Source organism: Cervus elaphus, chromosome 12 (assembly GCF_910594005.1).
Source record: "Cervus elaphus chromosome 12, mCerEla1.1, whole genome shotgun sequence".
NCBI lineage: Eukaryota > Metazoa > Chordata > Mammalia > Artiodactyla > Cervidae > Cervus > Cervus elaphus.
Genome location: NC_057826.1, coordinates 42,430,574 through 42,454,361, shown reverse-complemented (window position 1 = coordinate 42,454,361; position 23,788 = coordinate 42,430,574). Strand labels below are relative to the sequence as shown.

General features: G+C 42.2%; 1 protein-coding gene across 2 annotated transcripts in view; it reads right to left on the bottom strand.

The window, feature by feature from the left end:
* The window catches only part of GLDN (gliomedin), a 56,535-nt gene extending 52,174 nt beyond the window's left edge, over positions 1 to 4,361 (bottom strand). For both annotated transcript variants that reach the window (XM_043920557.1, XM_043920558.1), the window contains exon 1: positions 3,816 to 4,361. In XM_043920557.1, the coding sequence (XP_043776492.1) occupies positions 3,816 to 4,178 (363 nt within the window). In that variant the 5' untranslated portion in view covers positions 4,179 to 4,361. The remainder of the gene's footprint in view (positions 1 to 3,815) is intronic.
* Between the last annotated feature and the right edge of the window lie 19,427 nt (positions 4,362 to 23,788).

Below are 23,788 nucleotides of genomic sequence, written 5' to 3'. Positions count from 1 at the left end.
TGCTTTTTAAATGTGGTTAAATTTACTCATTTATTGTTTGCTTTTGGCTTTTGAGTTATAGTTCTCATTTCCCTTTCCAAGATTAAAAATGAACTTACTCATATTTTATTCTAACAGTTTTAGAACTTCATTTTTTTAAATGTAAACTTTTGATCCATTTAGAACTTGTTAAGGCACACATTATGAGTAGTAAAACTTCCTTCCTACTGGGTGCTTGACCCAAGATTTTAGGGAGGATGATAAAGCTACCAGAACATCAATAAGGGTGAGACTTGAAGAATGGGATAAAAGAGAGAAACTGATGCAGGGAGGAGTGAGAAGAGCAGTGGGAGGGAGTGGAGACTATACAGCACCAACATCTCTTGAAGGAGCTCCTGGCAGATGGGTTCCCATTACTGGTATAGCTCAGTGGTACCCAGGGCCCCTTTCATTACTTTTCTCCAAAATCCTCACTTCCTTTTAAAGATTTAATGGCTGTACCAAACTAACTAATGGACTTCCCAGGTGGCTCAGCAGTAGAGAATTGCCTGAGAAGCAGGAGACGTGGGTTCGATCCCTGGGTTGGGAAGATCCCCTGGAGGAGGAAATGGCAACCCACTCCAGTGTTCTTGCCTAGAGAATCTCATGGACAGAGGAACCCGGTGGGTTACAGCCCACCCATGGGGTCACAAAAGAGTCGGACATGACTCAGCGACTAAGCAATAACAACCAAACTAATTGTACTTAAGTAATAATTAGTTATGTTGTCCTTTTAATAAAATCATTTACAGCTGCCAATCAGTTTCTGGTCAGACTGTGCTAACCAGAATTAACATGCTGAGTTGAAGTACTTTCAGCCAAAAGCATAGAACTTAGAAGTATTGGTTGGCTTGAGAAGGCTCATCTTGGATAAATGAGCCATTTTTGGAAGACTTTTTGCAATGCTGAAATTAGTCTGCATACAGTTTCTTTGTTCTGAGATCTCTCAGGACATGGGACTTCAGTAGTGAGGGGACCTCTGATCTCACTCTCATTGAAGACCTACTGGCGCTATATAAAAAGGTGAGGTAAAGTGTAGACTTCAACCATGAGAAGTTGGTACACTTACCTCCATGCTGTAAACTACATCTTTAATAGTCCTCCTAGCAATTTTTCTACTCAGGTGCCCTTTTGTTGTTCAGTTGATAAGTCATGTCCAACTCTACATGCCCTGAGAAAGTTCTTTTTAAAAATTGTTTCCTCATGTGAATAATTCTCCGTTCTGAGAAACAGAGAGAGTAAAGATGAGGGAAATCTACTAGGGTGAATGGTGAGAGTGTTGTTACAATAAAGTATGTAAAAAGCTTTTCACCATTAAGTTTGTTCCTTTGCCTAAAGCAGAGGCCTCAAGGGAGACCTGGTGAGAGTGAGGTGCTTAATACAACTGACCATCATCAGGAAGGCATGCCAAGGCCCTTTGTGTTGGTAAGCGGGCACCCGCCCCTGGGCTTCACTCCTAACAATTAATTCAGAATCTCTGGGAGATGGGTCCTAGGCATCAGTCATGTTTAAACTCCCTATATGGTTTCACTGTACAACCACTGCTGTAGAATGGAATTATTCAAAGTGTGGTTCTCAGACCAGCAGCAACAATATAAGTGGGAGCCTGATATAAATACAGAGCGTCAGTCCCCAACTGAGAGTTTCTGAATCAGAATTTGCATTTTTACAAGATCTCCAAGATCTTCATATGCACATTAGAGAAGCAGTGGTCTAGAGGAGCATTTCCCAAAGTGTGGCACCTGGACCACCTGTATCAAACTCACCAAGGGGTTGGAAGGGTGGGAGATGGGTAGGTCAGGGGACTTAAGGAAGCTGGTTCTGGAGATTATAATTCTACAAGTCTGAGGTTGGGACCCTGAAATCTGCATTTTTAATGTGTTCCCAGGTGACCCCTAAGTCTACTGTTTGGGAACTACTCCCAAGAGGACTATGATGGTGACTTTCTCCTGGCCTACATGGAGAGTCCCTCAGTGACTCCTAAAGGTCACACCCATTGCAAGTGGGGGATGACTTGGGGATAATCTTCAAGTGCTTCTCATCCAGATAAATGTAATGTAATGTCTGTTCTCTGAGTTGCTACAGAGCAGCTAGTGGTAGTTAAATCAGCTTTCATACTGACACAGATATGAGTGTCTGCATTATCTTGGATTAATGATGAACAGAATGTAATCTGGATACATAAGCCTCTTAAAAGCAGGATTAAAAATATAAAATGTTGATACTCAGGTGCAACCTTCTTGGATGGTTTAACAAACCCCTAAAAATGCACAGTGAAGAGCCAAGAGAAAGAGTGAATTTCCCTAAAGAGATTTCTTCACTTTACAGAGGTCCTTTTCGGAAATTTTTGCTTGGGTCCAGCTTTTTAAATGATAATGTGGGTTAAAAAAAATGAACTCAGGAATGGAAAAATGTGATCTTTCCCAAAAGATGTGCTTGAAGTGTGTAGTACTTTCATGTAGTTATGAAAGCACTTCAGCTCATGTAAGATATTTAAAAGCTTCTATGATAATAGGATTAAGTGAATTTATCTTCAAACACCTAGGATTCCAAAATATGGCTCACACTTGACTTGAGATGACAACTGAAATCTTTGTAAAGTAAAATATTCATCACAGCTGTAATGGATAATGAAATAGAATGGGGAACTGCAACGTGATCCAAGTGTAACTGTTAGATAATTATTGAGCTAATATCAGCAAAAACAAATGAAATTAAAACTGGAAGAAAGATTTTTGAGGCTTTACTTTAACAACTTGTTTTAAGATCAGTGTTTCTGAAATCATTTTTGAGGAGCACAGTGGCCTTTGAAAATCTAATGAAAAGCTTTGGACTCTCCCTAGATGCATGAGCCTGTGAAGAGCTCACTCCGACATTTTCTGAGGTTCCACAGACTTCTTGGGGGCTTCCCTGCTGGCGCTAGTGGTAAAGAACCCTCCTGCCAATGCAGCAGGCGTAAGAGAGGTGAGTTCAATCCCTGGGTCGGGAAGAACCCCTGGAGAAGGAAATGGCAACACACTCCAGTATTCCTGCCTGGAAAATCCCATGGACAGAGGAATCTGGTGGGCTATAGTCGATAGGGTAGCAAAGAGTCAGACACAGCTGAGCGACTGAAACGATAGACTTCTTGGAGCCCACATGATAAACCCCAGCTTTGACACTGCGTTTTAACAAAGATGCTCTATGTTGATTTCCATTATTTGTAACCACTTGGTACCCAAGAGTAAGTTTCCCCTCAAAAAGGTCCCAGGGGTTGGTAAAATTAGGGCTGTTTTCACATAAACCGAAACTATTAGGTTGGCAGTCTTGGGTGGGATAAGCCGAGGCCCGGTGAAAAGCCAGACCAATAGATGATGTCAGTGAAAGAATCACTTTACAGAAGTCTGCGCTCTTCCAGAAATGTTACGTCTGTGCTCTCATGGACCCCCTACGAATTTCACAGGCAGAGCTCGGGCCGCTGCGGCTCCTGTCACACCAGAAGGTGAAAACCTGTGTTCAAAGCTAGGAAGTAGGCTCTTAAGAACATTGCCTATCCCCTAATTTATCTGCAGTCTGAACGACCTCAGAGGTGGAAGACTTACCCCTTCACCCCTCCCCCGTTTAACACATGAGGAAACTGACCCCAGATGGGCTAAGGTGCTCGCCAAGGTGATTTTCCCAGCGGGTTCACACCCAGGACTCCTCCCCAGGGCACCGCACCATCTGGCCAGAGGAGGAGAGGATGTCTGAGGCTCTCTCCCTCACTGTCGGCCGCCCACCCCGGCGGGGGCGTCAGAGGGAGCTGAGACCCCGCCTACCGGCACCATGGAGTAGGTCATCATCATCAGCATGTCGTGGCTCTCAGCACGGATGTGCTGCGCAGGCTCCCCGCCGTGGCTGCGCTTGTTGCGCGCGGCGCTCGCGGGGTCTGGGGGTGGCGCGGGCCCCCGGCGAGGGGCGCGACTCAGCTCCGCCAGGAAGGCGCGCAGGGCGCTGTCCTCGCGCTGCTCCCGGCCCCGCTGCGCCTCCAGCGCCCGGAGCGCAGCGCTCAGCCCGCGCCACTGGCACAGCGCGAACACCGTGCCTGCAGCATTGAGCGCCGAGAGCAGCGCCACCGCGGCCAGGGCGCCGCGCAGCCCCCAGCCCGCGCCCCCGCGGCCTCGCTCCGCGCCTCTAGCCATGCCCTGAGCGCCTCGGACCGGGTCCGGCAAGGCTCTGCCGCCTCTCACCCCGGCAGCCTTTATACGCCTCGGGCAAGCCGTGGGCTGGTGGCAGCGCCGTGAGTCACGCCGCCCTTTGGCCCTGCTAGCGGGGCGGGTTGGGGACAGCAGCAGTGGGGCTCGAGCAGCCCGGAGGGACAGGCCGGCGGAGAGGGGGACAGGAGCGAGTGGAGACAGTCTGCGGGGGAGGGCAGGCTCACACTCCTGGTGCCTGGCCAAGCAAACTAGCAAACCCGCCTCTCCTTCCTTCTCCCCCACTGCCCTGCCCGTGGGGATTGCCGCGGCCCAGACGGGCAAAACGAGGGTCAGACTGAGGGGGAGAGCAGGAATTCTTAGGGCCTGAGAAGTCGCTGGATTCCACCCCCTCCTCCCCCCACACTGCCCTCTCTGGAGAAAGAGATCAGCATGCCCAGATGCCAAGGCCTGTGCCCACTGCCCCTGGGCAGTCTGCTGTTGGGCTGAGTCCCAGGCCGCCGGTCATTCCTCCCCAGGGTCACAAGGCCTCATGTGGCCACTGAAGCTCCTACTCCATCTTTTCTGGGAGGAGAACGGATGGAGACAGGGAAACAGCTGGCACTGGATGGTTCAAAAAGCCATCCATCAGAAGGAAAAAAGCCCAGCCCTGCATGACAAGCAGGGGTCATCTGTGAAGGAAAATTTTCAGGATATGACAGGCCAAGAACTCTCCCATGAGAGCCATATCTGGGAGGTAGCCCAATGATGAGAAAAAAACTCCAGAGTGGAAACTGGGAGGAAAAAAAATACTCCTGGTTCTGACCTTATTCTGCTGCTACCCAGATGGAGGGCTTTGACCCAAGACCACTCTGGTCTGATTCTGAGGAGCTCTCTGGCTGAAGGTTTGAGGTGGTGGCCAGGCCCCTACTGGACCTTACTTAGTCTGTGTTACTTGAGGGGGCAGTCACCTCATACCTCCTGGCTACCTCTTCACAGCTCCCTCCTACTCCTGTTAGCTCATATGCTGGTTGTGCCTCAAAGGCCACTAACCACCCCTGCCCCTGGCCCTTAAGGCAGAGTCATTTCTCAGTCTCTCCCAGGACTTCTTCACTCCCCATTTTTCTCAGCTTCCTCTAGAATGACTGCCTCCCTGGGGCCCCAGGGCCTGCAAGAGGCCCTGGTGGTGTGGGAAGCCACAACTTAAAACCAAGATTGCTGTTTCCACAGCCCATTATCTCAGAGAAGGAGCTGGCTCCCTGCCATTGAGCCAGCTGGAGCTGTCAAGGTTCTGTGTCAAGGTCTGATTCCTTAGTTTTAATCGAGGCTGACCAGCTTGTGTCTTCTTAAAAGAACATCCAGGATGAGGAATCAGGAGAGCATGAAGGCCCAAGTGCTTCATGAATGACCTCAACTATGGGGACATGAGGTCTGGTAGGGGATGGAAGTGATACAGACAGTGTCCCAATCCTAGCATACTATGACCTATTGGAAGAATTGCCATGTATCCTCATCTCTTTTCATTTAGGCTTAGGATGCCAATTGTCAGGCTTACAGCCAATAGGGAGAAGTCACAGAGAGGCAGATTGGAGGTCAGCCCCAGTAAGATCTTCATTTGGTTCACTAAAAGCTTACCGAGTGCCTACTGTATTTCAGGCGCAGTAATGGGTGCTGAGTACGGAAATGAACAAGACAGACAGTTTGCAGAGGAAGCAGTTGGAGTCTCATGGAGCCTCCTGAGCTTCCTTTTATCCCAACGTTCATACAGTTACTGTTGCCTGACTATCTGTCACCAATGCCCACCATTAACAACAGTGTATAGCTTCTGAAGTCAGGGGCCACATCTCGTTTAACTCTGTCTCTTCCCAACACCTAATACAGCCCCTGGCTTAAAATGAGCATTCAGTAGTTACCTGTTGAATGAGCAAATTAACAAATAAATGAACGAAAGGCTATATGGTGAGGGCATGACTTTGTTAAATGATGTGTGTGTAGTGATGGTAGAGCTTAAGCATGAAACCGCTTATGCCACAGAACATGTCCCCCTGTCCCAGGCAGGCTGCCTGGGAGTGAACATAGCCTGACACACACATCCCCACCCTCCTGGTTCAGAGCCCACAGCCTGTAGGAGTTCCCCTTGGAACAAGCCTGGCTTTATCTGACAACCTCAGACCAAGTTGCTGCCCCTCTTGGGATATAGGACTCCAAACACTCAGAATGCACACTGGGCTGGATGGTTAGAATACCTGAGATATTGTATTGAGAGGCTAAGGAGTGGGCAAGACGAGGGCAAAGGAAAAGCCAGATTTCCCAGATTCTTCCATCTGATTCTTCTTCCCATTCCCTCTCCCAGTCTTTCTGTGCAAGAATACAGTATTTTACAAGAAAGGAGAAGGCTGGGGCATGTTACTGTGGCCTACGAGGCAGATCTCTTCACTGATCCCGCACCCCAGACCAGCTGTATCCAAGCAGCTGACCTTGCTCTGTTCTCTGTCCCTGTTCTCCTGTCTCCTCCCTGTGCCCTGTACACCGCACACCCACCTTTCTCCTTCTCCCGTCTGTCTCAGGGCTGCCTCTGTTTAAGATCTAGCTCACAGCCTCCTTCCTCATCAGGCCTTGCCATCCATGCCCACCTCAAGCTTTCCCACTCCCTTCATTCTGCAAGCCTCAGGTTCTCAGAGGTCCTGAGCAAGGGCTTCGGAATCAGATGGACCTGAGCCTGAAACTGCTTTTTATGAGACTTTGGGTACCTTACTCAACTCATCTCAGGAGACTGTAATTGTACGTTATCTCATGGGGTTCTGAAGATTTAATGAGAAAATGATGTAAAGCACTTGGCATAGAGTTAATATTCGATGGACTTTAGCGTGGTTGGCTATGGGCTATCTGAACTTGCTGACACCCATATACTGTGCCTTGTGCTACTGACCAATTTCTTAGTTCTTCCGGATCTTAGTTCTTCAGTTGGGTTATAGTGTGCTTAAGGAAGGGACCTCTCTTCACTGTGTCTGTCACAGCAGGGACTTGTGCCAAGTAAGAATATTTGATTAATTGATTGTCAGTGTTTTTTTCAGGAACAGAACTTTGAGTGGCTGGTAAACTTGGCCTCTTGTCTGAATACAGTGACTTTGAGGTTGGTTATAGGCGGCCCTTCAAACTTTGGCTTCTTAAGTCTCCTGAGACTTTTGAGAGGCAGGTATGTCTGTGTAGACTGTCCTGCCTAGTATTCTCTGGATGAGGTGGTACATTCTACTTATTATTAAAAAATCAAGTTAGCTGTTAATCTGACCTGTTTTGGTGACATAGGGGGTTCAAGGTACAATGGGGACCTGGGGAGATATCTGAGTTTCCTTTTCTGGAGACCAAAGGAGCCAAGAACATCATGTGCTGTCTTTACAATGATAAGTAGTTTTTCCATTAAAAGGCAGATGCTTCATTTTCAAAGTTTAAATAGAATGGTCTTAAAAAATGATTTCAGGTTAGCTTGAGGGCCCTGGAGAAGAAAATCCAATTCAAGAATATACTCCAACTTTAATTCCATAGCATTTTCTCCTGAGGGTAAAGTGAATAGTTTTCATTTACTTTAAGGTCTGGCACTTGGGTATTTTGGTCCAAAGGTTGGCAGCTATGTTGTGACTTCTGATGGTGCTTTGCTGCCTCCCCAGCCCTACTCTTCCTCTTTGCCACCAGTTAGGGAGAAAGTCTCTCTGATTTTTGTCAGCATGTACATCTATCTCCCACCCAACACCCTCTGCTTTTAACTCCCTGTTTCTACATTTTAACCCCAAGAAACTTCAAGTCACCCAACCAAAGTGAGAAATTCTCTCATTTTCCTTGTTTGTTCACTCATTCATTCATTTCAACATTTGTTTATCCACTTATTTGACAAATTGAGTGCCTGCTTTCTGCCAGGAACTGTGCCGGGATCTAGGAATAAGATGGAGAGCAAACTGGGACACCATTCCTGCCTTCCTGCAACCTACAGTCTAAGTGGGGAGATAATCGACCAAATAAATCTCACAGATGTGAGGGTGTAATTCCAAATGAGATGATGAGATAGATGCCCTGAAAAAACTGAGTGTGATTCTGTGAGACTGTACCACTGAGGAATCCATCCTACATGCGGAATGCAGGGCCAGGGAAGCTTCCCAGAGGAACTGACGATGGTTGAGTTGGAAACTAAAGGTGAGTCGTCATTAATAGGTGACAGTTTGGGTGGGAGAGCTGCAGGCAGAGGGGATAGCATGTGTGAGGCCCTAAGGAACCATAAGAAGGCCAATGTGGCTGCAGGGTGGAAAACACTGGAAACAAGGAAGGGAGAGTGTGCGGTGAGGCTGGGGAAAGAGTTAGGGGCCAGTCTCTGTGGGTGAGACCTCATAAGGCTGGGGTCTTTACTGTAAGAGGAGTGGGAAGCCAGTGAGGAGTTTTTAGTGTGTGTGTTGGGGTGGGGGGAGGTTGGTTTGGTGGATTGCAGATGACAGACTTTCATTTTCAGAGATTACCTTTTATTGTAGGATTTTCAGTGGCTCCTGTGACTACTGAAACTATGTATAATCTCTAACCCCCACCAGACTAAATCTCAGCCTTTAAACCCGTTTTTCCGAATGAAATAAGAAAACATTGAGTTCCAGAAAATGCCACTTTTTCTTTCACTGCACATTTAAAGGTAGTTGAAACATAAAACCCTGACTAACATTTAGATAATTTGGCTAATCTTGATATTAACTGAGGTTTTTGTATAGTACCCAGTAATATTTGCATTTTCTGAGAAGTCAGCCTTCGGTGCCTTAGGCTGAGGCCAGCAAATCATGTTATGCCTAGGACTGAGGTGAGGAGATAGATGCCCTGAATAAGGCTGGATGATACTGCGTCCCTTATGAGATTTTGGTGGTAGCAGATTTCCACCTATCACGGTTACAGTTTCTTAGACACTGGGTAACCCAGTCATTGCTAGGCTGGAGCTGTCCGAGGCTGTACAGTAGTGCTATTTCAGATTTCCCCTCTACCTTTCCTGTGCTTTTTTTGTTCCCTTTGTTGGCAGTAAACATACCCCTCCCCCAGTCCCATCCTGCCCTTTCAGTGCATGGTAGCCAATTGTCACCGATTGGGTACCCTGGAGTAGATGCTGAGATGGAATTTGGGGTACAAGATATTCATTAGGGATCAGTACCTATGAAGGAAAGAGAGCTAGCAGACCTGAGCAGAAGGAGAAGTCCAGTTCAGTGTAGTCCTACCAAGCCTTAGCCAGACCAACTGGGAGGCTCTGGATTGAGTATTGCCCATCAGTATACTGTGTCAGGCCAGGATGACTGGGCTTTCTCCCTCGTCTCTCTGGGTCACGGGGCAGATGTGGGCTGTACTGGGGAGGGTGTGGCCTTGGGCCAGGCAGCTCTTGAAGCTGAGGCACACCTTCCCCACTCCTTGCAGCAAGTCCTTCCTTGAAGGGGGATGTGGGCACATCTCCATGTCCACATCTCCACCTGATTGGTGACAGACAGGGCCCCAGACTCCAACATTAGTAGTATCTAAATTGTAACCTTGTTACACTGTAAAGAGAAGCTTTCTTTTTCAACTGGAGTTATGGTCTTTGAGTAAATAAAAGAAGTGGTTGTTTTCAGAAACTGAAGGAAAAATATGAAGAGGAGCTCTGAGTGGTTTTGAAATGGCTAAATCCATGGAAGTAAGATTAATACTGCAAAGCCCCACTTAAGAAACTTGAACCACTATTTTCGAAAAAATAAAACAAAGCTTTATATGTGTAGAGCAGTTCAGTTTTCAAAGTACTTTCTCATGTCATTTGAGCCCTATAATAAGCCTGTGAAGTTTGCAGGGTAAGTCTTACAACCATTTCACAGATGGAAAAGCAAGGTTCAGGTTGGGTAAGCAATTTGCCTGAACATCATCCTGTTGTAACCTCACCAACATCTATCCATGCCCTCTTCATTGAAAGTGGGAACCTTTGGGGCCCAAATCTTGGCCAGTCAGGAATGCTCAAGATGATGGGCAGGAAATAGGGAAAATAGGACAGGGAAAGGATTCAATTTGATGAAATGGAAAAGGGCTTAGAGCGGCACTTGGCTCCAAGGCTTAAAAACAAAGGCGGGGTAAGCACTCACTGTTAGAATGTGTGAGCTTCGCAAGGGAGAGGAAACCCGTCCTAGATCTGGCATTTTATGGTGGGTTCACAGAGAGCAGTGATATCAGAATATGATCTCCTGGAGACTAGGTAGTGGAACCATCATTTCTGCATCTCAGAGATGAATAATAAACCTGAAAGAAAGGTGAACTAGGAGACTAACAGACCAGGACCTTTTCTTCTTGGGGTCAAAAGGCAGAGTGACAAGCAAGATTATACATACCTCATCTCTCCAGCGGCTAAGTGGGAGGGACCAAAGGGATTCCTGCCAATATCAAGACTGGTGAAGATGGCACTCCATCTACAGAGCCAGGGGACTGAAACCAGGCATTGGAGGACTGCCACCAGCCAGGGGGAGTGCAGGTCAGACTACAGATCCTGACTTCGATGGCTTTCTTTTTTTGAGATGTCCACAGCTGTGATATTGGGCTATGTCTCTCCTATCTTCACCTCTCTCTCTCATTCTTTTTTTTCCCCCCACTATCTTACACAACAATTAGGAATGAATTACTCTTGTGTATCATTTTACCTTCTTTCTTCCTAAAACATTTATTGTGGTAAAAACACTTAACATGAGCTCTACCGGCTTTACCAATTTTAAGTGCGTGATACAGTATTGTTGACTGTAGGTACAATGTTGTACGGCCGTTCTCTAGGATATAGTCTTTGTGCTTAACTAAAATATTATGTTATTTGATTAGAAACTCTCCATTTCCTTCCCCACTCAGTCTCTGGCCACCACCATTCCACTCTTTGATTCTATGAACTGGACTATCTTAGGTACCTCACATAAATGCAATCACGCAGTATTTGTCTTTCATGACTGTCTTTTTTCATAATGCCTTTTTAGTATAATGTCCTCAAGGCTCATCTATGCTGTCTCGTATTACAGAGTTTCTTTATTTTTTAAGGCTGTAAAGGGTGTAAATGTTCCCTTGGGCATCCCTGGTGGTTCAGATAGTAAAGAATCCGCCTGCAATGCGGGAGACCTGGGTTCAATCCCTAGGCTGGGAAGATCCCCTGGAGGAGGGCATGGCAACCCACTCCAGTATTCTTGCCTGGAGAATCCCATGGACAGAGGAGCCTGGTGGGCTACAGTCTGGGATCGCAAAGAGTCAGACACAACTGAGCAACACACGACTGAGTGACTGAGCACACACACAGATGTTCCACTGAATGTACACACCACATATTTTTAATACATTCATCTGTTGATGGACATTTATGGTTTCCACATTTTGGCTATTGTGAATAGTGCTATAATGAACATGGAAGTGCAGAAATTTCCTTGAGATCCTGATTTCAGTTATTCTGGATGAATACCCCAAAGTGGGATTGCTGGTTTTAACTTTTTGAGGAAACTTCATACTGTTTCCCATAGCCGCTGCACTATTTTATAGTCCTACCAACAGTGTACAAAGGTTTCAGTTTCTCTACATCCTCACCAACACTGTTGACTTTTGCTTTTTTGATGATAGCAGTGTGAAATGATATATCATGATGGTTTAGATTTGCATTGTCATAATGATTAGTGACATTAAGCAGTTTTTCATGTACCTGCTGGCCATATACAACAAATGTTGGCATATGTATATATTCTTTGCAGAAATGTCTATTCAAGCAGTTAGCCCGTTTATTTAATCAGGTTATTAATAGTTTTTGTGCTATTGAATTGTAGGAGTTCATTATGTATTTTGGAGATTAACCTCTTATCAGATACATGGTTTGCAAATATTTTTTACCACTCCCTATGTCGTCTTTTTACTCTGCTGATTGTTTTTTTTCTGTGCGGAAGCTATTTAGTGGGATATAGTCTCACTTATCTAATTTTGCCAATGCTTTTTATGTTAGATCCATGGAACCATTACCAAGACCAATGCCATGAAGGATTTCCACTATATTTCCTTCTAGAAGTTATAGAATTTCAGGTCTTACATTTAAGTCTCTAATCCATTTGGAGTTAATTTTTGTGTATGAGGGTCCAATTTCATTCTTTTTAATATCTATATCCAGTTTTCTCAACACCATTTGTTGAAGAGACTATCCTTTTCCCTTTATGTATTCTTAGCACCCTTGTCAAAGATCAGTTGATTACACATGCATGAATTTATTTCTGGGTTCCCTGTTCTGGTTCATTGTCTATATTTCTGTCTTTATGCCAGTACCATACTGTTTTGATTTCTACAGTTTTGAAATATATGTTGAAATCAGGAAGTGTGATGCCTCCAGCTATGTTGTTCTTTCTCAAGATTGATTTTGCTATTCATGGTATTTTGTTGGTTCATGTGAATTTTAGAATTGCTTATCCTATTTCTGAAAAAAAAAAAAAGTTTCCACTGAGATTTTGATAGGGATTTCGTTGAATCTGTAGATAGCTTTGGGTAGTATGGACATTTTAACGATATTAAGTTGTGTTATCCATGACCACAAACTGTCTTTCTATTTGTGCATATTTTTTTTTATTTTTTTATTTTTTTTTGGTCAGTTTTGTAGTTTTAAGTATGTAAGCCTTTTACTTCCTTAGTAAAAAGACTTTTAACTTTTGGGTGCTATGGTAAAGGAATTGTTTTCCTAATTTCTTTGGCAAATAGTTTGTTGTTAGTGTATAGAAACACAACTGATTTTGGTATTTTACAACTTTACTGAATTTGTTTATTCTAACAGTGTTTTTAATGGAGTTTATAGGGTTTTCTATTTATAAAATCATGTCATCTGCAGACAAGGACAAATTTACTTCTTTTCTTCCAATTTGGATGCCTTCTGTTCCCTCTTCTTATCTATTTACTTTGGCTAGGACTTCCAGTATTGTACTATGTTGACTAAAAGTGGTGAACATAGGCATCCTTACCTTGTTCCTGACCTTGGAAGGAAAGCTTTAGTTCTTCAGTACTGAGTATGGTGTTAGCTGTGGGCTTCTCATTTATGGCCTTTTTTATACTGAGGTACCTTTATGCTATTCCTAGTTTGTTGGGAAGTTTTTATCATGAAAGAATGTTGAATCTGTCAAATATTTTTCTGTATCTATTGCAATAATCATGTGATTTTTATCCTTTATTCTGATAATGTGGTGGCTCACATTAATTGATTTTCATTTGTTGAAAGATTGTTGCAACCCAGAGATAAATTCCATTTGGTTGTGGTGTGTGATAATCTTAATGTGCTACTGAATTAAATTTGTTATTAATAGTAAGGATTTTTGCATCTGTATTTATCAGGGATGTCAGTCTGCAGTTTTTTTGTTTTTTGTGGTGTCTTTGTCTGCCTTTTGATATCAGGGTAGTCTCACAAAATGAATATGGAATTGCTCTCCCCCGCCTTTAAATCTTTTGGAAGACTTTGAACAGGATTGGCACCGATACTACTTTAAATGTTTGGTAGAATTCACCAATGAAGCCATCTAGTCCTCGGCTTTTCTTTGTTGTAAGGTTTTTGATTACTGGTTCAATCTCTATATGAGTTACAGGTCTGCTCATATTTTCTATATATTCATAATTCAGTCTTGGTAGATTGTATGTTTCTAGAAACTTACCAGTTTCTTCTAGGTCATCCAGTTTGTTGGTGTTTGATTATGCATAGCAGTCTCTTTTAATCCTTTTATTTCTGTGGCATCTGTGGTTCTGTCCCCTCTTTCATTACTGATTTTATTTGAGTCTTCTTTTTTTCTTAGTCTAGCTAAGGGTTTATCAATTTTGTTTATCTTCTCAAAGAACTAATTCTTAGTTTAATTATTTTCTATTAATTTTTTATACTCTATTTCTTCTCTAATCTTTATTATTTCCATTCTTTTGCTTTGACCTTAGTTTGTTCTTTCTTTTTCTTGAGCTGTAGCATTAGGGTGTTTAATATCTTTCTTCATTTGTAGTGTATTTATCTTGATAAAATGCCCTTTTAGCATTGTTTTTGCTACATCTTATATGTTTCAGTATGTTGTATTTATTTGTCTTGAGGTATTTTTCTAATTTTTTTTTTGACCTCTTCTTTGAGCTTATTATTGCTTAACAGTGTGTTGTTTAGTTTCAACACACTTGTGAATTTTCCAGTTTTCCTTCTGGTGCTGATTTCTAGTTTCATTCCATTGTGGTCAGAAAAGGTAACAATCTTCTTAAATTTATTAAAGCTTGTTTTGTGACCTAATATGGATCAGTCCTGGAGAAAGTTCAATGGATAATTGAGAAGAACGTGTTCTGCTGTTGGCTAGAATTGTCTGTGTATATCTGTTATGTTCATTTGGTCTATAGTGTTGTTCAAGTCATATGTCTTCTTATCAATCTGTCTAAATGTTCTATCCATTATTGAAAGTGGGGTATTGAAATATTCTATTTTTTATTGTTCTCTATTTTCTCTTCAGTTGTTGTAAACATTCTGTTGATGTTTACTTATATGGTGAAGTGCTCTGATGTTGAGTGTGTGTTTATGTATATGTGTATGTATGTATATGTGTGATATCTATCTATCTATCTTCCTGGTAGAGTGATATTTTTATGTAATATACTTCTTTGTCTCTTGTAACAGTTTTTGCCTTAAAGTTTATTTTGTCTGATATAAGATTAGCCACTTCTGCTCTTTTTTGTTTACCATTTATATGGAATATCTTTTTCTATCTCTTGTTTTTCAGCTTATGTGTAACCTTAAATCTAAATCGAGTGTCTTATAGACAGCAGGTATTTGGGTGCTGTTTTCTTATCTGTCTAGCCACTCTATGTCTTTTCATTGAGGAGTTTAATCCACTTACATTTAAAGTAATTATTTATAGGGAAGGATTTCCTATGGCCATTTTCTTGTTTCCTGATAGTTTTGTAATTCTTTTGCTTGTCTTTTCCTCTTTTACTATCTTACTTTGTATTTTGTTGATTTTTTTTTTTTTTGTTGATTTTTTTTTTATTGCTATGTCTTGATTTTTCTTTTGTGTGACTTCAGGTATTTTGTCTCTATGGTTACTTTGAGGCTTACATAAAATATCTCATAGCTATCAGAGTCTATTTTAAGCTAATAATTTAAATTCAAATACAAAAGTTCCACCCTGTAAATTCTCCTAATCCCTCCTTATGTTACTGTTGTCACAATTTACTTCTGTTCATGCTATGTATCTTTTAACATATTTTAAAATTATAGTTATTTTAGTATTTTTGTTTCTTAATGTATACACTAGAATTAAAAATTATTTACCTACCACCATTACAGGAATACAAAATTCAGAATTTGTGTATGTATTTACCTTTACCAAGGTTTTCATATCTCTTATACTATTGTGTTGCTATTTAGTACACTTTTATTTTAATTTGAAGAAATCCTTTTAGCATTTCTTGTATGAGTCTAGTGGTGATGAAGTCCTTCAGCTTTTGTTTGTCTGGAAATTCTTTATCTTTCCTTCATATTTGAAGGATAGTTTGCCAGGTGTAGTATTCTTGGTTCGCAGCTTTTTTTCCTTTGAGCACTTTGAATATGTCATACCATAATCTTCTGGCCGGCAAGGTTTCTGCTGGGAAATCACTGATTGTTTTTTGGTGGCTCCCTTCTATGTGACAAGTTGCTTTTCCTTTGCTGCTTTTAAAAGTCTCTCTTTGTGTCTGAATTTTGACAATTTGATTAAGTCTCAGTGTAGGGTATTCTTTTTTTTTTTAATTTGGTTCATCTTATTTAATGTTCTTTGGGCTTCTTGAGTCTAGATGTCCATTTCCTTCTCCATATTTGGTAAGTGTTCAGTCATTATTTCTATGAATAAGCTTTCTAGTCCATTCTCTCTTTTCTCTCTCTGAGATACTCACAATGCACCTATTGGTCTATTTTATGATGTCCCATAGGTCCCTAAAGTTTCTATATTCTCTCTCTTTCCTTTCCTTTTGCTGCCCTGACTGAATTATTTTCAATGATTTGTCTTTGAGTTCATGGATCCTTTCTCTGTTTAATCAGTCAGTTGCTGAATTCCTCTAGAAAAATGTTCAATTTAGTTATTGTGTTATTCAACTCCATGATTTCTGTTTGGTCTTTTAAAATATTTTCTATCTTTTTGATAAAATTATAATTTTGTTCATGCATTGTTCTCTTGACCCCAGTATCTTTTTGACAGTTATTTTGAATTCTCTGTCACGTGGATCATATAATTCCATTTCATTAGGGTAATCTTCTGGAGATTTATGTCTTTTCCTTGTTTGGCACGTCTTTGCCTGATTTTTTATTTTCCTCAACTTTCTGTGTTAGTGTCTGTGCTAGACAAAGTAGACTGGCCTTGTATAGGAGGAGACACCCACCAATTAGCCTGGCCGGCAGTTCCGAGGGCCTCTCAGTCTTCCATGCTAATCTAGTCCACTTCTGTTGTTATTTGCAGTCTGCAGATGTCTAGGGTTATTGGACACTCTGTGCAACTTTTTTCTTTCCCAAAGAGAATCTGGAAACTAGGTTTAAAAAAAAAAACAAAAAAAAACCTGCTTGCTCTATGCTGCAACATTAAAGGGTACTGTGGTGACTGCCAGCTCAAATCTATGTCTTTGCTTTCACTAGCCCCCAGTTGGATAGATTTTGCCAGATCCCATCAACGTTCCAAGACAAACAAGTTAGAAGCGAGTCCTGAAGGAAGCCCCCAGAAAAGTTGTGGTATTGGAAATCTGGGCCAACTCTTTCCCTTGCCAAGGAGAATCAGGCAGCTATGTTTTTGTTTGCTCACTCTGTGCTAAACAGAGAGGAGAAGCCATGGTATCTACCGGTCCACATGGTTGTCTCTGCTCTTCCCGTGTGGTTAGACTACGCTGGACATGGCAGAGCTCCAAGACTGGCAAGACAGAAGCCAGGTCTCTGAGTAGCCCCCTTGAAAAAAAAACTGTGGTGCTGGACATGTGGAACAGCTCTTTTCCTTCCTAGGAGAAACTTGGAGCTATGGTTTCTCTTCTTGGTCATATGGTACTGTACTGGGGTAGCAATTATTGCAAACGGGTGCCTTGACTTTCCTTACTAGCTTCAGCAAGTCTGGCTTAATGTTTGCCTAGGGTACATGAAATTTTCAGTTGGTTTCTGGGTTTCTCACTGAAGTAATTTGTCCACGAATTGTTGCTGAATTGGTGTGTTTGTAATAGGAAAGAGGGCCTAGGTCTCTCTACTGTAGTATCCATCTCAGATATCACTCTGAAATGATTTCTTGAATGGAATCATACTGTTTTCTTAAAGCTGGGCATGTGAGCACCTGATCTCTACACTGCCCCTTCTTCTGTGATCATAAGAAGGCACCAGTATCTGGTACCAGTAGGTATCCTGGGAAAGGGACCCGGCTGGGTGAGAGGGAGAGGAATCATACAGGTGCACTGAGTTTATCTTTGTTCCTGAGAGTAGGAAGTGAGAGAAAACTGGGGAATGAGTGTCTTCCTTCTGTGGCCTTGATAAGGGGACTAATACCGACCACTTGTGGGGCTGCTTCCTCTTAAGCTTCCCCAGCAGCTGGCACTGAGCCCTGGGATCAGACAAAAGGAAAGACTACCATAATACCTAAGGGGCCCAGCAGTACTCTTAGAAGAGACTTAATGAAACCAAGCCAGTAGAGAACAATGATAACTTTAAAAATAAGATTGGGATGTAAAGATTGCAGTGAACACAAAAAGACTTTCTGAAACCAGAAGGCAAGCTCTGCAGGCAAATTAAGTAGATGGAAAACAGTTCCATGGGGTCACAAAGAGTCGGACACAACTGAGAGACTAACGCTTTAAGTAATAGGAAGTAAAATTTCCAAGCTAAATTAAAGTCTGCTGATTGGAAGGTTTCAGTAAGTTGTGGGCAAGACAAATGAGTCATAGCTTGGTAAATTCCTGAAGTCTGAGAATAAAAAGAAAAGCTTGTTCTCTTCCAGAAAGAAAGTACAAGTTACTTACAGAGGAAGAAGTATCATGAGGGCATCAAATTTCTTGTCTATGACACTTGAAGCAGAGAGGACTAGAGTGAATCATGTGAGGATTACCAGAAAAAAATACTGCGTACTGAGAATCCTGTAGCAAGGTCTTACACTCCTGTCAGAGCAATAGAAATATATTTCAGGATATGCAAGAATTCAAAGGACATGTCACCCACATCTGCTATCAGAGAAAAAGATATTAAGAAGAGAGCTAATCAAACAATGAATGAATCAGTTTAAAGACTTCAGAATGGAGAGAGGATAGAAAGGGGGGAAAAAAAACTGTTGAACAAGGATTTGTAAAATATATAATTAGTTACATTTGGATGGATAATAATAGTCCATTTAGGACTGTGTAATAGAATTGTGCAAAATAGAAGAGACATATTTCAAGGGAACTGTTAATAATAGCCTGGAACTAAAAGTACTAAAGGAGAAAGAGGGGAAGTAAAAGTTTTCCACAGGTCTCATGTTGCTGTGTGAGAGTGGGAAGTGAAAGAATTCTAAAGATTTTATCCTGCAGAGGAAGAGAAATAGCAGGAGAATAGCAAATTCGGAGGAAATAGTTGGACACATCTTCATATAATGGGTCTGCCTGTGAGTGACACAAAAGAGAAGGCAGCTGGTAGAATGGAAAGGTACAGCTCCCAAACTAAGAAGGAAAATAAAAGAAATGAGTAGCAACTTGAGCTAGTTAATACAAAGGAAATAGGGGGAGGGATGAAATAAGTAATGAATATTGAGCGAAATAAAAGAAATAAGTCACCGATGACTTGTTTGCTAAACACAATATATACTTTTCTGCCTCAGTGTCAGTCTTGCTCGACCTCTCTGCAACATTTGGCCACTCACTCCCTCCTTCTTATCACTCTTTCCTCCCTTGGTTTCCATGATATCACTTTATTCTAGTTTTCCTTCTATTTCTCTGAGCATTCTTTCTCAGCCTCCTTCAACTGCTCAATTTCTTTTCACCTCAATGGCCAGTATACTTCTGGATTTTGCCTTGTGTGCATGCTTAGTCACTCAGTCTTGTCCAACCCTTTGCAACCCCATTGGACTAACCCCATTGGACTGTAGCTCACCAGGCTCCTCTGTCCATGGAATTTTTCAGGCAACAACACTGGAACAGGTTGCTATTTCCTACTCCAGGGGATATTCCTGACCCAGGGATCAAACACATGTCTCCTGCATTGCAGGCAGATTCTTTACCTGCTAAGCCATCAGGAAAGCCTGGGTTTTGCCTTACTTCCTCTCTCTATAGACTCAGACTCTCTTGGTGACTTCATCTACTTCCAAAGCTTTTGATCACCACCTACCATGGAAGACTTTCGAACTCTGTCTGTAGCCTATGCTTCTCTTTCAAGCTCTAGACCCACAAAGTCAGCTACCAATGGGCTCTACCTGGAGGCTCATTAGGACTTCAAACTCACATCCAAACTTTCCCCAAGTCTCCTGCTGCTTTATTCCCTTCAGTTAAGCTCAGTTCAGTCACTCAGTCGTGTTAGACTCTTTGTAACCCCATGGACTGCACCATGCTAGGTTTCCCTGTCCATCACCAACTCCCAGAGTTTACTCAAACTCATGTCCATCGAGTTGGTGATACCATCCAACCATCTCATCCTGTCATCCCCTTCTCCTGCCCTCAATCTTTCCCAGCATCAGGGTCTTTTCAAATGAGTCAGCTCTTCACATCACGTGGACAAAGTGTTGGAGTTTCAGCAAAGCATCAGTCCTTCCAATGAATACTCAGGACTGATCTCCTTTAGGATGAACTGGTTGGATCTCCTTGCAGTCCAAGGAACTCTCAAGAGTTTTCTCCAACACCACAGTTCAAATGCATCAATTCTTTGGCACTCAGCTTTCTTTATTGTCCAATTCTCACATCCATACATGACTACTGGAAAAACCATAGCCTTGACTAGACGGACCTTTGTTGGCAAACTAGTGTCTCTGCTTTTTAATATGCTGTCTAGGTTGGTCATAGGTTTCCTTCCAAGGAGTAAGCGTCTTTTAATTTCATGGCTGCAATCACCATCTGCAGTGATTTTGGAGCCCCCCAAAATAAAGTCAGCCACTGTTTCCCTGTTTCCCCATCTATTTCCCATGAAGTGTTGGGACCAGATGCCATGATCTTAGTTTTCTGAATGTTGAGCTTTAAGCCCACTTTATTCCCTTAAAACAAAACAAAAACCCTTATCAAGTTCATAGAAGGAAACACCATACCCTTTTACTTTTTATTACTTTATTAGTGATGGCAATATTTTTTTTTTCATATTTTATTTATCAATTGTGTGTGTGTGTGTATGTGTGTACACACAAACCCTTCCCCCCTTGATATTCCTTATACCCCTTCCTTCCTCCCTTATACCCCACTCCCTTCCTCCCCTGTGCCTTAATTTGCCTCAGCCAGACTATTGCAACATTGTCCCTAATGCTTGTCCTGTTCCCAGTCTGCTAGCTTATGCACCTAAATTTGACTCTTCAGTCTCCGTGATATGTTTATTACACAAATTTGATCATGTAACTCATTTGCTTAAAATATTTCAGCTGCTTCCCATTGCCTTGACAGTGAAAACCAAACTTGCTGACATGATTTACACACGGACTTCTGTGACCTGCCCCCTGTCTGTTCTCTGGCCCGTTTCTTACCATCCCACACTGTGCCTTAGATTCCTTCTTCCAGCTTCCGGGAGGTACCCGCTCCTTCCCTGACTTCTGCTACTGCAGCACTCATCTCTAGCCTGTTTTGTCCTTCTCCCCTTCTCTATCTGCTCCAGCTTCAATTCATTCTTCAAAATTATGCTGAGTGAAATGAATCAGACAAATACCATATGATAGCATTTATATGTGGAATCTAAAAAAACAAATATAACAAAACAAACAGGCTCATAGATACAGAGAAAAAAACTAGTGGTTGCTAGAGGGGAGAGGAATGGGATGATGGGCAAAATAGGTAAAGAGGATTAAGAGGCACAAACTTACAGTAATAAACTAAGTCATGGGGGTGTAATGTACAGCATAGGGAATATAGCCAATAATATTGTAATAACTTGTATGGTGATAGATGGTAACTAGACTCATAGTGTGATCTTTTTACAATGTATAAAAATACTGAATCACTATGCTTTACACTTGAAACTAATAAAATATTGTATGTCAACTATACTTTAATAAACAGAACATCTTACCTTTGGTATTCCATCTGGGGAAAACTCATCATCCTTGGGAGGGATAAATGCCCCAATTATATACTTCCACTGTGATTGTGTTTACTTTTCCTGGTGTGCATCCCATCATTTTATAATCGCCTTTTTACCTGTCTATCTTCCTGTCAGGCAGTGAGCTTCTTAGTGTAGGCCTACATCTTGTTCATCGTTAAAGTCTCAGAACTTAATGCAGGCCTGGCATGCAGGAGACATTCAACACATTTCTGAATGAGTGAATGAATACTTGATAAAATGAAATATCCTTTCTACAGTTTCTTTCTGAAGCCTTCTTTCCTGACCACAAGATTCACTCACTAAAGGGGAACTAATCAAAGTTTCACACTGCCATTCCCTCTGCCCAGTGAGAGAGGGTGTGTCTTTGAGAAACTTTCTCCATCCCAGGTGATATTTGAAGGGGTTCTCTATATCTGCCTACGTTGTAAAATTCCCATCTTTGGTCCTAGGCTTCTTGGCCTCCTGAGAAACACTGCTAATACCTGTGTCTTTCTGCAAAGATCCTCCCTGTTTCACAGAACACTCTAAACCTGAGTGTCCAAGCAGATACTGAAAAAGGGCCCCAGCCCCGGGGAGCCAATCAGTTGGAAAAGCTGCCTGTTGGCCGTCCCTCCCCTTCCTGCCTGCCACTGCCTGCTTCATGCTGAGTTTGGGGTGGGGTCCTGTGTGCTGCAGCTGGAGCCTCCTGATACAGTGCTTCAGGGTGTCTTAGGGTGGACCAAGGGCTGTGATGACGAGAGCCCAGCACCCTGGAAGAAGGCACCAGAAGGCAGGAGGCAGGCCAGGGCAAGGACATGGCTCAGACTTGTGTGGGAGTATATTAGATAGGGCTCTTCAGAGAAACAGAACCAATATAATGTGTATATAGATAAGTACAGATAATACATAGATGGCCTGTATACACACATGTGCGCGCGCGCACACACACACACACAGAGATGTATTAAAAGGAATTGACTCACGTTATTTTGGAGGCTGACAGATTACTCAGGGTGTTGGCAAGCTGGAGAACTGGGAATCTGATAGTGTGGCTCCATTCTGAATGCCGGCAGGCTTGATACCCAGGAAGAGTCCTTGTTTCATTTTGAGGCCTAAGGCAGGAAAAAGGTGTTTCAGGCCAGAGAAATTCTCTCTTACCCAAGGGAGTCTCAGCCTTTTTGCTCTATTCAGGACTTAAACAGACTGGATGAGGTCTCCCCACATTTGGAAGGGCAATCTACTTTACTCAGCCGATTTAAATGGGAATCTCATCCAAAAATACACTCATAGAGAACTGTATGGAGGTTCCTTAAAAAACTAAACAAATAGAGCTACCATATGCCCCTGCTATCCCACTCCTGGGCACATATCCAGAGAAAAACATGACCCCAAAAGATACATGCACCCTATTGTTCATTGTAGCACTGTTTACAACAGCCCAGACATACATGGTAACAATCTAAATGTCCATTGACAGAGGAATGGATAAAGAAGATGTGATGTATATATATATATATGAATATTACTCATCCATTAAAAAGAATGAAATAAGGCCAATTGCAGCAACATGGATGGACCTAGAGAGTATCATACTGAGTGAAGCAAGTCAGACAGAAAAGGAGAAATACAATATGACATCCCTTATATGTGGAATTAAAAAAAAAAGATACAAATGAACTTACTTACAAAACAGAAAGAGACTCACAGACTTAGAAAATGAACTCATGGTTTTCAGGGGGATGAGATAGTTATAGATTTGGGGAAGATCATGTACACACTGCTATATTTAAAATGGATAACCCACAAAAACCTATTGCATAGCACATGGAACTGTGTTCAATGTTATATGGCAGCTTGGATGAGAGACGGGTTTGGGAGAGAATGGATACATGTATGTGTATGACTGAGTCCCTTCACTGTTCATCTGAAACTACCACAACATTGTTCATTTTCTATACCCCAATACAAAATGTTTTTGGTGTTAAAAAAATAAAATTTTAAAAATTAACTATACTTCAATTAAAAAAATAATTAATGCTGAAGAAAGTTTATGTTTGTGTACCAACTCTGTGATGATTTATTGTAACTTCCTCCTCCCTGATAACAAATGATTTCAAGAGAAGTAAAAAAAAAAAAAGAAAGAAAGAAAAACAACAAAAATACACTCATAGAATCACCCAGAATATTTGGCCAAATAGCAGGCACCCCATGACCCAGTCAAGTTGACACATAAAATTAAGCATCACAGCGGGCAATAGGGTAAACAGAAAATCCCTAACTCTAGCTATTGGAAGACACCCTGTCTCCCACAATACACCCCTGCCCTCTAATTTAGACTTCCCAGAGATAGTGGTTCCACCTCCGAAGAGGCATTTTTAGAATTTATGGAGGCCTATGGAAGCATTTGTCA